At 43.6% G+C, this 12,376-nt stretch overlaps 1 protein-coding gene across 1 annotated transcript in view; it reads left to right on the forward strand.

The window, feature by feature from the left end:
* Positions 1–11,640: 11,640 nt before the first annotated feature.
* Positions 11,641–12,376, forward strand: part of hgfa (hepatocyte growth factor a) — a 45,959-nt gene continuing 45,223 nt past the window's right edge. Inside the window, exon 1 of the mRNA XM_052500230.1 lies at positions 11,641–12,142. Coding sequence (XP_052356190.1) covers positions 12,079–12,142 — 64 coding nt within the window. The 5' untranslated portion in view covers positions 11,641–12,078. The remainder of the gene's footprint in view (positions 12,143–12,376) is intronic.

The raw sequence follows: 12,376 nt of genomic DNA on the forward strand, positions 1-12,376 counted from the left end.
CCTCACTGTTCTCCCATTTTTGCTCTCTAACACATTCTCATTATTCCTTTTGCCCTTTTGCTGTTTCCCTACATTCCTGTACCTCTCTCTGGAATGTGTTCTTTCTCCTCACCCCTTCCTGCTTCTCCACCTGTCACTATTTTCCTCAAAGTCAATACTACTTTCTATTTTAAGTCAATACTACTTTCTATGTTAAGTCAACACTACTTTCTATGTTAAGTCAACACTACTTTCTGTTTAACCTTTGATATCCTCCCTGCTAAAGCTGTTTATGTTGTCCAGTTACTTTCCATGCTTCACTGGACCCAGAGAGGGAAAACTAACATGTGGGTCCTCCAACCCCCGTGACCTCTCATCTGTAACTGGAGAGGGGAAACAGGACCCACCTAATTGGGGCGAAGCGTTGGGGGTGGAGGGGGTTGTTAGGGGTGGAGGAGGATTGTCATTCTAGCATCAGGGGGTCAGAGGTGAAAAAAAGGAGATCACACAGACCAATTAGCCCCCCTCTGGGGTGTGAGTGGAGGAATGGGGTGAGGGTGGTGAGATGAGGTGAGGGAAGTGGGATTAGGTGAGGGGAGGGGAGTGGGATAGGGTGAGGGTAAATGAGGTGTAAAGGGGTGGGACGGGTATGGCTATATTACCCAGGTGGCCTAGAGGCGGGGTGGTTTGTGTGTGTGTGTGTGTGTGCTCATGTGTGTATTTCCAAACATATTTATGTACAATAGGCGCATACACATTCACATACAACATATATACTGTATATGACTGTGTGTGAGTGAATGCATAAATATTTTGATATGAAAAATACAGAACCAGTCAAAAGTTTGGACACGCCTACTCATTCCAGGGTTTTTCTTTATTTTTACTATTTTATACATTGTAGAATAATAGTGAAGACATCAAAACCATGAAATAACACATATGGAACCAAAAAGTGTTAAACAAATCAAAACATATTTTATATTTGAGATTCTTCCAATAGCCACCCTTTGCCTTGACGACAGCTTTGCTCAGCCTGGCTCCATGGCCGGAACCGTGTTCTGGGCGGGGGCTACGACCCGCACCAGAGCCGCCACCGACGCTAGTCACCCCCCCCCTAACCCTCCCCATCTGGTTTCAGGTTTAGCGGCCAGAGTCCGCACCTTTGGGGGGGGGGGGTTACTGTCACGCCCTGACCATAGAGAGCCCTTGGGGTTCTCTATGGTGTTTTAGGTCAGGGCGTAACTAGGGGTATTTCTATGTTGGTGTATTTTGTATGGTTCCCAATTAGAGGCAGCTGATTATCGTTGTCTCTAATTGGGGATCATACTTAAGGTGTCATTTGTTCCCACCTGCATTGTGGGATATTGTTTGTTAGTGCATTGTGCTCTGCGGTTTCACGTTTTTTATTCTTTGTTGTTTTGTGTAGTTTCACTTAAATAAATATGTGGAACTCTAATCATGCTGCGCCTTGGTCCGTCCTTGTAAACAATCGTGACAGCACACTTGGAATTCTCTCAACCAGCTTCATGAGGTAGTCACCTGGAATACATTTCAATTATCAGGTGTGCCTTAAAAGTTCATTTGTGGAATTTCTTTCTTCCTTAATACATTTCAGCCAATCAGTTGTGTTGTGACAAGGTAGGGGTGGTATACAGAAGATATCCCTATTTGGTAAAAGACTAAGTCCATATTATGGCAAGAACAGCTCAAATAAGCAAAGAGAAATGACAGTCCTTCATTACTTTAAGACATGAAGTTCAGTCAATCTGGAAAATGTTAAGAGCTTTGAAAGTTTTTGAGACTGCACTTGAAGAAACAATCAAAATCTATGATGAAACTGGGTTTCAAAAGGACCGCCACAGGACAGGTGTTACCTGTGCTGCAGAGGATAAGTTCATCCAAGTTAACTGCACCTCAGATTACAGCCCAAATAAATGTTTCACAGAGTCCAAGTAACATACACATCTCAACAACTGTTCAGAGGAGACTGTGTGGATCAGACCTTCATGGTCGAATTGCTGCAAAGAAACCACTACTAAAGGACACCAATAAGAAGAAGAGACTTGATTGGGCCAATAAACATGAGCAATGGACATTAGACCGGTGGAAATCTGTCCTTTGGTCTAATGAGTCCAAATATGAGATGTTTGTGTGGATCCCACCGTGAAGCATGGAGGAGATTTAATGGTGTGGGGGTGCTTTGCTGGTGACACTCAGTGATTTATTTAGAATTCAAGGCACACTTATTAACCATCATGGAGATACGCCATCCCATGTGCTTTGCACTTAGTGGGACAATCATTTGTTTTTCAAGAGGACAATGACCCAAAACACACCTCCAGGCTGTGTAAGGGCTATTTGACCAAGAAGGAGAATGATGGTACTGCATCAGATAACCTGGCCTCCACAATTACCAGACCTCAACCTAATTGAGATGGTTTGGGATGAGTTGGACTGCAGAGTGAAGGGAAAAAAGCCAAGAAGAGCTCAGCATATGGGAAACTCCTTCAAGACTGTTGTAAAAGTATTCCTCATGAAGCTGGTTGAGAGAATGCCAAGCTGTCATAAAGACAAAAGCTACTTTGAAGAATCTAAAATCTAAAATATATTTTTATTTGTTTAACATGTTTTTGGTTACTACATGATTCCAGAAGTGTTATTTCATAGTTTTGATGTCTTCACTATTATTCTACAATGTAGAACATAGTAAAAATAAAGAAAAACCCTGGAATGAGTAGGTGTGTCCAAACTTTTGACTGGTAGTGTATATGGTCATTTCAGGGGAGAATGACTGCTTCCTCGTATTGAAGCCACAGATGTTCAAGACAGAAAACAGGATCCCCATTAAAATGACTGGAAAAATTGCAATCTTTTTACCAATCATTTATTCTAATACATCAGATATATGTCCTTGAAGCGACTATTAAAAAATCAGACAAAGAAGTTATCAGGATCATTTACTGTATTTGCTAATGGCAGCCTGCAGTACCCCGGCCGGCCTTCAACTTGAGTTACACAATGACATGGGACAGCACTGAGCTCGCCTGCAACATCACTTCCTGGAGTAGCTCAAATTGATCATGTCGTCTCTATGAGACGCCCTCTTAACCAACTCCATTTGGCTTCAATGCTCACATAGGAACGAATGGGGTCACGTGATCAATGGCTTTGTCTGGCTGGTGCTGACAAGGTCTGTCCTTGTGGAGTCCAAGGTCCACCCTCCTTTTATCCGCCTGGTGAGGAACACCACCCATCCCTCCGGCTCTCTCCCTTCCTCCTCTCCTCACCTCTCCTGTCCACACCTCTCTGCTTAGCTCAGCACTCCTGGGCACTGTGTGTGTTGGTGCATGTCAGAGAGTGAGGGGGAGATGAATAGAGAGAGAAAGGGAGTGAAAGAGATAGCAGCAGGAAGGATATAGACAGTGTCGCCAGAAAGAGAAAGGAAGGTGGTGTAAAAGGAAGATGGAGGGCGAGAGATAGAGAGAGAGAAGGGGGAAGGATGTGGAGAGAATCGGAGCGAGAGGTGAGTAGATGTGGGTAGAATGAGAGAAATATTGACGGAAGTTGTTTTCCAGCCAGACAACCCACTGGGCACAGATGTCAGTTCAACGTCTAGGTGAAAACATTGTTATAATTATTTTCGGAACTCAGTCATGGTCTCAACTTGGTCGTTAGCTGGCTAGACTATCTATACTTGTAGTAATCATGGCTGCATACAGGTTGGGCATGCAGGGCATGTGCCCAGGGGCCCTGACCTCCAGGGGGGCCCATTGATTTTGTTAGTCTTTCTCACGCAGATATCATAATTTCATGGCATAAATTACTACAAAATGTGTAGAATGGCATTAAATTATCTGTAAAACTGCAACAACAAAAAATATCTCTGCCTCATAAAAATGCAGTTTTCTCTCCGCTCTATGGCAAAATGTGTAGAACTGCAGAAAACTTGCTTTAAAGGTTCAAAGAAACCATTTTTTCTTATTATCTTAATATCAAATAATTTCTGGGTAACAGAATGTTTTCAATTCAAATGGTCAAAAAGAAACAAAAATTGCCCCTTGGCAAAATTTGTAGAATTGTAGAAAATTAACTTTAAAACATACATTTTTCTCTCCACCATCAAGAGGGGGCCACTAAAATGTTTTTCTGTGAGGTGGGGGGGGGCCTCAAACAAATCTCTCTTAGGGCCCCCAAAAGGCTACAGTCTGCCCTGTCTCCATTTCTCATTTGACAGGTCCACTCATTATGTTGTATTGCATTTTAATGTTTTGAGCTTTTAGCCTCCCTCTCCGGGCCTAGAACACACGGACACTGTCACTGACTATGTCCTGATGAGGAGAGAGTGAGCCTAGGCAGTGGTAGGTGGGCCTATAGCAGGGAGAGCTTTGGCTCTGGGGCTGAGAGAGTTAGCTATGGGAGGGGAGTGAAGGACTGACTGATGGGGTTTTAATGGGGTGGTATATAACAGAACCTGATCTCGCGAGCTGGAAGGAGATCACACACATGGTCCCGGTCTAGCTCTTCCCGCCAAATGAACCGTAGTGTATCATAGCCAGGAGGCCGCATCTAACCGTGAGGTCATCCCAATTTCGGGAAATGGAGTGGGGAATGATGCTTTGTTTTCAGATGTTGATGTGATTCCAAAACCTGGCCCTATTCCAATTTATGTGGAGTAGGTAGCCTACAGAAGTGGATACTGGAACATACTATTAGAGGTCGAACGACTAATCGGAATGGCCGATTAATTAGGGAAGATTTCAAGTTTTCATAACATAACATCTGTATTTTTGGACACAGATTGTGTCCGATTTCTTTTTATTTATTTATTTAATATCTTTATTTTATTTTATTTTACACCGTTATTTAACTAGGCAAGTCAGTTAAGAACACATTCTTATTTTCAATGATGGCCTAGGAACGGTGGGTTAACTGCCTTGTTCAGGGGGAGAACGACAGATTTTTACCCTCCTTGCTCGGGGATTCGTTTTTGTAACCTTCCGGTTACTAGTCCAATGCTCTAACCACCTGCCTTACATTGTACTCCACGAGGAGACTGCGTGGCAGGCTGACTACCTGTTACACGAGGGCAGCAAGAAGCCAAGGAAAGTTGCTAGCTAGCATTAAACTTATCTTATCAAAAACCAATTTGTAAGTCGCTCTGGATAAGAGCGTCTGCTAAATGACTTAAATGTAAATGTAAATGTAAAAACAATCAATCTTAACATAATCACTAGTTAACTACACATGGTTGATGATATTACTAGCTTATCTAGCGTGTCCTGCATTGCATATAATCAATGCGGTTCCTGTTAATTTCTCATCGAATCACAGCCTACTTTTCCAAATAGGTGATGATTTAACAAGCGCATCCGCGAAAAAAGTACTGTCGTTGCACCAATGTGTACCCAACCATAATCATCAATGCCTTTCTTTAAAATCAATACACAACCATAGCTTCTTAAACCTGCATATTTAGTTAATATTGCCTGCTAACATGAATTTCTTTTTACTAGGGAAATTTTGTCACTTCTCTTGCTTTCCGTTCAAGCAGTCAGGGTATATGCAGCAGTTTGGGCCGCCTGGCTCGTTGCGAACTGTGTGAAGTCCATTTATTCCTAACAAAGACCATAATTAATTTGCCAGAATTGTACATCATTATATCATAACATTGAAGGTTGTACAATGTAACAGCAATATTTAGACTTAGGGATGCCACCCGTTAGATAAAATACGGAACGGTTCCGTATTTCACTGAAAGAATAAACATCTTGTTTTCGAAATGATCGTTTCTGGATTTGACCATATTAATGACCAAAGGCTCGTATTTCTGTGTGTTATTATGTTATAATTACGTCTATGATTTGATATTTGATAGAGCAGTCTGACTGAGCGATGGTAGGCAGCAGCAGGCTTGTAAGCATTCATTCAAACAGCATTTTCGTGCGTTTGCCAGCAGCTCTTTGCTATGCTTCAAGCCTATCAACTCCCGAGATTAGGCTCGTGTAACCGATGTGAAATGGCTAGCTAGTTAGCGGGGTGTGAGCTAATAGCGTTTCAATCGGTGACGTCACTCGCTCTGAGGCTTTTGTGGAGCGATGGGTAACGATGCTTCAAGGGTGTCTGTTGTTGATGTGTTCCTGGTTCGAGCCCAGGTAGGGGCGAGGAGAGGGATGGAAGCTATACTGTTACACTGGCAATACACTGGCCTATAAGAACAATGGTATTGAGAGAAATAGTGCTATAATTCCTATAATAACTACAACCTAAAAGGTCTTACCTGGGAATATTGAAGACTCATGTTAAAAGGAACCAGCAGCTTTCATATGTTCTCATGTTCTGAGAAAGGAACTTAAATGTTAGCTTTTTTAAATGGCACATATTGCACTTTTACTTTCTTCTCCAACACTTTGTTTTTGCATTATTTAAACCAAATTGAACATGTTTCATTATTTATTTGAGGCTAAATTGATTTTACTGATGTATTATATTAAGTTAAAATAAGTGTTCATTCAGTATTGTTGTAATTGTCATTATTACAAATACATTTTAAAAATCGGCCGATTAATCAGTATCAAATTTTTTGGTCCTCCAATAATCGGTATTGGTATTGGCGTTGAAAAATCATAATCGGTCGACCTCTACATACTATAGTAATGATAGACCTAAAGTGTTTCAAATGTGTTTTGGGAACATGTTGCTCTGACAGCAGGCTGAGTGAAAGAAGAGTTTGACTTGCAAGCTTACCTGCCTACACCCATAATGAGATGTCAAAACGAACTTGAGGCAAAGTGTATGAAATCATTGGAGACAAGGCTGCCAGTGCTTCAAATGTACCAACCTACAGCAATTTGCTCCCTGGCATGTTTTCAGAGCATTTCAGGAATCTGGATTTCTCCTTTTCCTGACATTGATTGACCTTGCCAGTGTGACATGTGCCCTTAAAGGCACACCTCCACTCCTGGCCTCCCCAGATCCCCCTGGCTAAGGCGCACGCATGCACGCACACACAAACCTGTTGCCGCTTTTCAGTGCTGCATTAAACAAACGCATACAGTAAGTCTACAGGTCCTAAGAAATGGGACCCCAAAAAAGAATGAACCTGCACATGACTTAATGAGAGCAGACCAGGCTTCTGGCTTTTACCTAAGCCCCTTAATCATTCTCTCTCTCACTCTCTCCCCATTTCCTTCCATTCTGCTATCAAACGTGCAATCTATGGAGAATAAAATCGATGACCTAAACTCAAGATTAATCTACCAATGGGACATTCAAAACTGTAATAATGTCACAACTTCCACAGAAGTTGTTCCCTCTCCTTGTTCACGCGGTATTCGGCGGTCGACATCACCGGTCTTCTAGCCATCGCCGCTCCATCTTTCATTTTTCCATTTGTTTTGTCTTGTTTTCCACACACCTGGTTTACATCTCCTCATGATTACTATGTGTATTTAGCCCTCTGTTCCCTCCATGTCTGTGTGGGGTATTGTTTATTGTCTAGGTTGGCACGTTTCCGGCTGGGTTGCGCCGGGTTTCATTTGTACCCGTGATTTGTGGCAGCCGGTACTTTGTACTTGGTTGTTGTACTTTGTGCTGCCTCACTTGTTCCTTGGGCATTTGTTTTTGTGACACGGTTGAGTTCTGTTCTTTCAATTGCCTCAGTAAAGTACCTCTTTGTTCATTCATTCTCTGCTCTCCTGTGCCTGACTTCCATGCACCAGCTACACCCACCGTATGACAAATATCTTATGCTTCACGGCATTGTGGCTGAACCACGACACTATCAACATACAGCTGGCTGGTTATACGCTGTACCGGATAGAACAGTGATGTCTGGTAAGACAAGGTTTTTCGGATGACTGCCTTGCCTGGTTCACCAATTACTTTGCAGACAGAGTTCAGTGTGTCAAATCGGAGGGCATGTTGTCCGGTCCTCTGGCAGTCTCTATGGGGGTGCCACAGGGTTCAATTCTCGGGCCGACTCTTTTCTCTGTGTATATCAATGATGTTGCTCTTGCTGCGGGCGATTCCCTGATCCATCCCTACGCAGACGACACCATTGTATACACTTTCGGCCTGTCATTGGACACTGTGCTATCTAACCTCCAATCGAGCTTCAATGCCATACAACACTCCTTCCGTGGCCTCCAACTGCTCTTAAACGCTAGTAAAACCAAATGCATGCTTTTCAACCGATCGCTGCTTGCACCCGCATGCCCGACTAGCATCACCACACTGGATAGTTCCGACCTTGAATATGTGGACACCTATAAGTACCTAGGTGTCTGGCTAGACTGCAAACTCTCCTTCCAGACCCATATCAAACATCTCCAATCGAAAATCAAATCAAGAATCGGCTTTCTATTCCGCAACAAAGCCTCCTTCACTCACGCTGCCAAGCTTACCCTAGTAAAACTGACTATCCTACCGATCCTCGACTTCGGCGATGTCATCTACAAAATTGCTTCCAACACTCTTCTCAGCAAACTGGATGCAGTTTATCACAGTGCCATCCGTTTTGTCACTAAAGCACCTTATACTACCCACCACTGCGACTTGTATGCTCTAGTCGGCTGGCCCTCGCTACATATTTCGTCGCCAGACCCACTGGCTCCAGGTCATCTACAAGGCCATGCTAGGCAAAGCTCCGCCTTATCTCAGCTCACTGGTCACGATGGCAACACCCATCCGTAGCACGCGCTCCAGCAGGTGTATCTCATTGATCATCCCTAAAGCCAACACCTCATTCGGCCGCCTTTCGTTCCAGTACTCTGCTGCCTGTGACTGGAACGAATTGCAAAAATCGCTGAAGTTGGAGACTTTTATCTCCCTCACCAACTTCAAACATCAGCTAGCTGAGCAGCTAACCGATCGCTGCAGCTGTACATAATCTATTGGTAAATAGCACACCCATTTTCACCTACCTCATCCCCACAGTTTTTTTTATTTATTTACTTTTCTGCTCTTTTGCACACCAATATCTCTACCTGTACATGATCATCTGATCATTTATCACTCCAGAGTTAATCTGCAATATTGTAATTATTCGCCTACCTCCTCATGCCTTTTGCACACATTGTATATAGACTCCCCTTTTTTCTCTGTGTTATTGACTTGTTAATTGTTTACTCCATGTGTAACTCTGTGTTGTCTGTTCACACTGCTATGCTTTATCTTGGCCAGGTCGCAGTTGCAAATGAGAACCTGTTCTCAACTAGCCTACCTGGTTAAATAAAGGTGAAATAAATAAAAAAAATAAAAAAAGGGGCGGCGGACTATGTGTTTTTGTAAATAACAGCTGGTGCACGATATCTAAGGAAGTCTCAAGCTATTGCTCGCCTGAGGTAGACGCTTTCGCTGACAACTGGCAAGTGTCTTCAGTGACATTTTCAACCTCTCCCTGTCCCGGGCTGTAATACCAACATGTTTTAAGCAGACCACCATAGTGCCTGTGCCCAAGAACACTAAGGTAACCTGCCTAAATGACTACCGACCCGTAGCACTCACGTTTGTAGCCATGAAGTGCTTTGAAAGGCTGGTCATGGCTCACATCAACACAATCATCCCAGAAACTCTAGACCCACTCCAGAAACCCTAGACCCACTCCAATGATGCAATCTCTATTGCACTCCACACTGCCCTTTCCCACCTGGACAAAAGGAACACCTGTGTGAGAATGCTATTCATTGACTACAGCTCAGCGTTCATCACAATAGTGCCCTCAAAGCTCATCAATAAACTAAGGACCCTGGGACTAAACGTCTCCCTCTGCAACTGGATCCTGGACTTCCTGACGGGCCGCCCCCAGGTGGTGAGGGTAGGTAACAACACATTCACCACGCTGATCCTCAACACAAGGGCCCCTCAGGGATGTGTGCTCAGTCTCCTCCTCTACTCCCGGTTCACTCATGACTGCACGGTCAGGCATGACTCCAACACCATCAATAAGATGGGGCGGCAGGTAGCCTAGTGGTTAGAGCGTTGGGCCGGTAACCAAAAAGTTGTTAGATCGAATCCCGGTAAAAATCTAACTTTCTACCCCTGAACAAGGCAGTTAAACCCGTGGAGGGGGGCGCCTTCTTTTATCCATACTTCGACCATTAATGGGCAGCCCGTAAGAAAGAGCTCTAGAGAGAGAAAGAGCTCTAGAGAGAGAAAGAGCTCTAGAGAGAGAAAGAGCTCTAGAGAGAGAAAGAGCTCTAGAGAGAGAAAGAGCTCTAGAGAGAGAAAGAGCTCTAGAGAGAGAAAGAGCTCTAGAGAGAAGGAGAGAGGTACTGGCAACCCCTCATTCAGGGCATTATTGTAAATAAGAATGTGTTCTTATGTGACACATATTAATGCCAAAATAACATGCAAAACAGGCTAAGCTGGCGGGGCTAAACAGGTGGGGCTCTGCCCCACTTGCCCTGAATGAGGGGTTGCCAGTACCTCTCTCCTTCTCTCTCTAGAGCTCTTTCTCTCTCTAGAGCTCTTTCTCTCTCTAGAGCTCTTTCTTACGGGCTGCCCATTAATGGTCGAAGTATGGATAAAAGAAGGCGCCCCCTTCCACGGGTTTGTTTTGTGTCCAAAACTCAGGAACACTTACTGGTTAAACAAAATGCCTGGCTGGCTGGTACCTAAAAATGGGAATGTTTCCAGCTGTGTTTGCCCCCCTCCCACTCGCTCGCCACACCAAGAGCAAAACGCCTTACTGTAAGACTGTAGATCCTGTCACTGTCACCCAAAAGCGCTCCCGATGGGATGCCGCCATGAAACCCGAAAGGCAGCCTGAAGCTACTGTCTATGATGTGGGTCTGGGACCGAAATAACTGGCATGGCATTTTATTACTGTCCCAGAAATCTGATGGCAAGCCATTGCTTTGGGGGCAGCGTTCCAAGTTAAAGGTGGCCTGCCTCCAACATTCCTGCGTTCTCAACTTCTCAGATCTTACTATGTTCAGCATTTCTGTTGATTATTTTAGTACATGCTGCGATTTAGAAAATAAACTAAATTATTATTTTCCCCCACTCATATTTTGTCTAAAATATTGCTTTAGCTTGGACATATATAAATATATATATTTGTCTCGTGGCATCTGTGGCATTTGCTGCAATATTCTCCAGTAGGCCTATATTTTGTTTCTCTCGTTTTTGAATTATCACTTATCTATACCATTCATGAGCCTACCCTATGAGCAGACTTTAAAAAACGTCGAAAAGAGGTTACGTCGTTAAAAATACTTTGAAAATACATATTTCAACCAATTTTGCTCACTGGGTACATTCATTGAACACAAGATATAGCCAACTACTTTATGGAACTTGCATTCCACAAATTCTCAATTTCATTTTGGGGAAGATAACTGAATCCATGTGTTCAGGATTTTTTTAAATGCACTGTCTTTGTTATGGGTCACAGGAGTTACCTAGGCTAATCCCGATGCGTTTATGTGCAAGGCGGTTTTTTGCGCATTTTGCCAGCACGTAGGTCATTAGGGGCTTAATCAATGCGCTGCATAAAGTTTCTACATGCATGTGCAAATCATCCCAGTTTCTTCTGCAATTTCAGCCAAAAGTCGGAAAAGTGTGTGGGGGACACAAAGGGGAGGATCAAGCCTAGTTCTCAAACATTTTTTTCATATCGTATCATCAACCCAGTCCCGCTGAAGCATTGGACCCGGACACGTTCTGACCAGCTGTATTCAAATGTGCCAAATGAAACCAAAATGCATAAACTTCTACATATTAGCTCTCAGTCTATTACAAGGGAAATTACATGTATCCGGTTTGGCATCACCCCCAGCTGCTTAAGATAAACAAGTTGACAAACGTACTTTACGTGAGGCTGTGGAAACTGGCTGAAGAAGGGACGAGAGTGCGGTTAAAGTGCTGGTTAATTGCCGCGCAGCTGGGGGAGGGGAACCGGTTTGATAAAGCGGACTGGGGGGGTTGAACCAGGGACGGCTTCTTTCCAGTAAAGGGGGGCATCGCTGACTGCACTGTGGGCTCTTCCTGTTAATCCCAGATCGGACCATATAAACAGGTATAACGCGGAGAGGACGTTCAATCAATCCACGCCGCAAACCTTGGATTAGGATAATACACTCTACTCCATCAAAAATGAAGGCAGATATCATCTGGATTTACAAACTTTTCTTGTGTGTTGTGCTCGCTGTGAATTCAGGTAAATGATACTAGGCAATATGACCTAACGGTAAACTATGTATAGCCTACATAGCCCGTCATTGATATTTGGTTTAGTGGCTGTGCGTATAGGCTATATCATTTTCATAGGCGTGAAAGGGAACGGGTTCTCTAAATATATCACACAGATCAGAAGACTTGTAAGTGAAATGGATTGAAGTGTAGCACTTCCATAGACCAATCATTTATAACCTACGTTTAACTGGCCGCCAGA

The sequence above is a fragment of the Oncorhynchus keta genome, unplaced genomic scaffold (genome assembly GCF_023373465.1).
Source record: "Oncorhynchus keta strain PuntledgeMale-10-30-2019 unplaced genomic scaffold, Oket_V2 Un_contig_1006_pilon_pilon, whole genome shotgun sequence".
Lineage (NCBI taxonomy): Eukaryota > Metazoa > Chordata > Actinopteri > Salmoniformes > Salmonidae > Oncorhynchus > Oncorhynchus keta.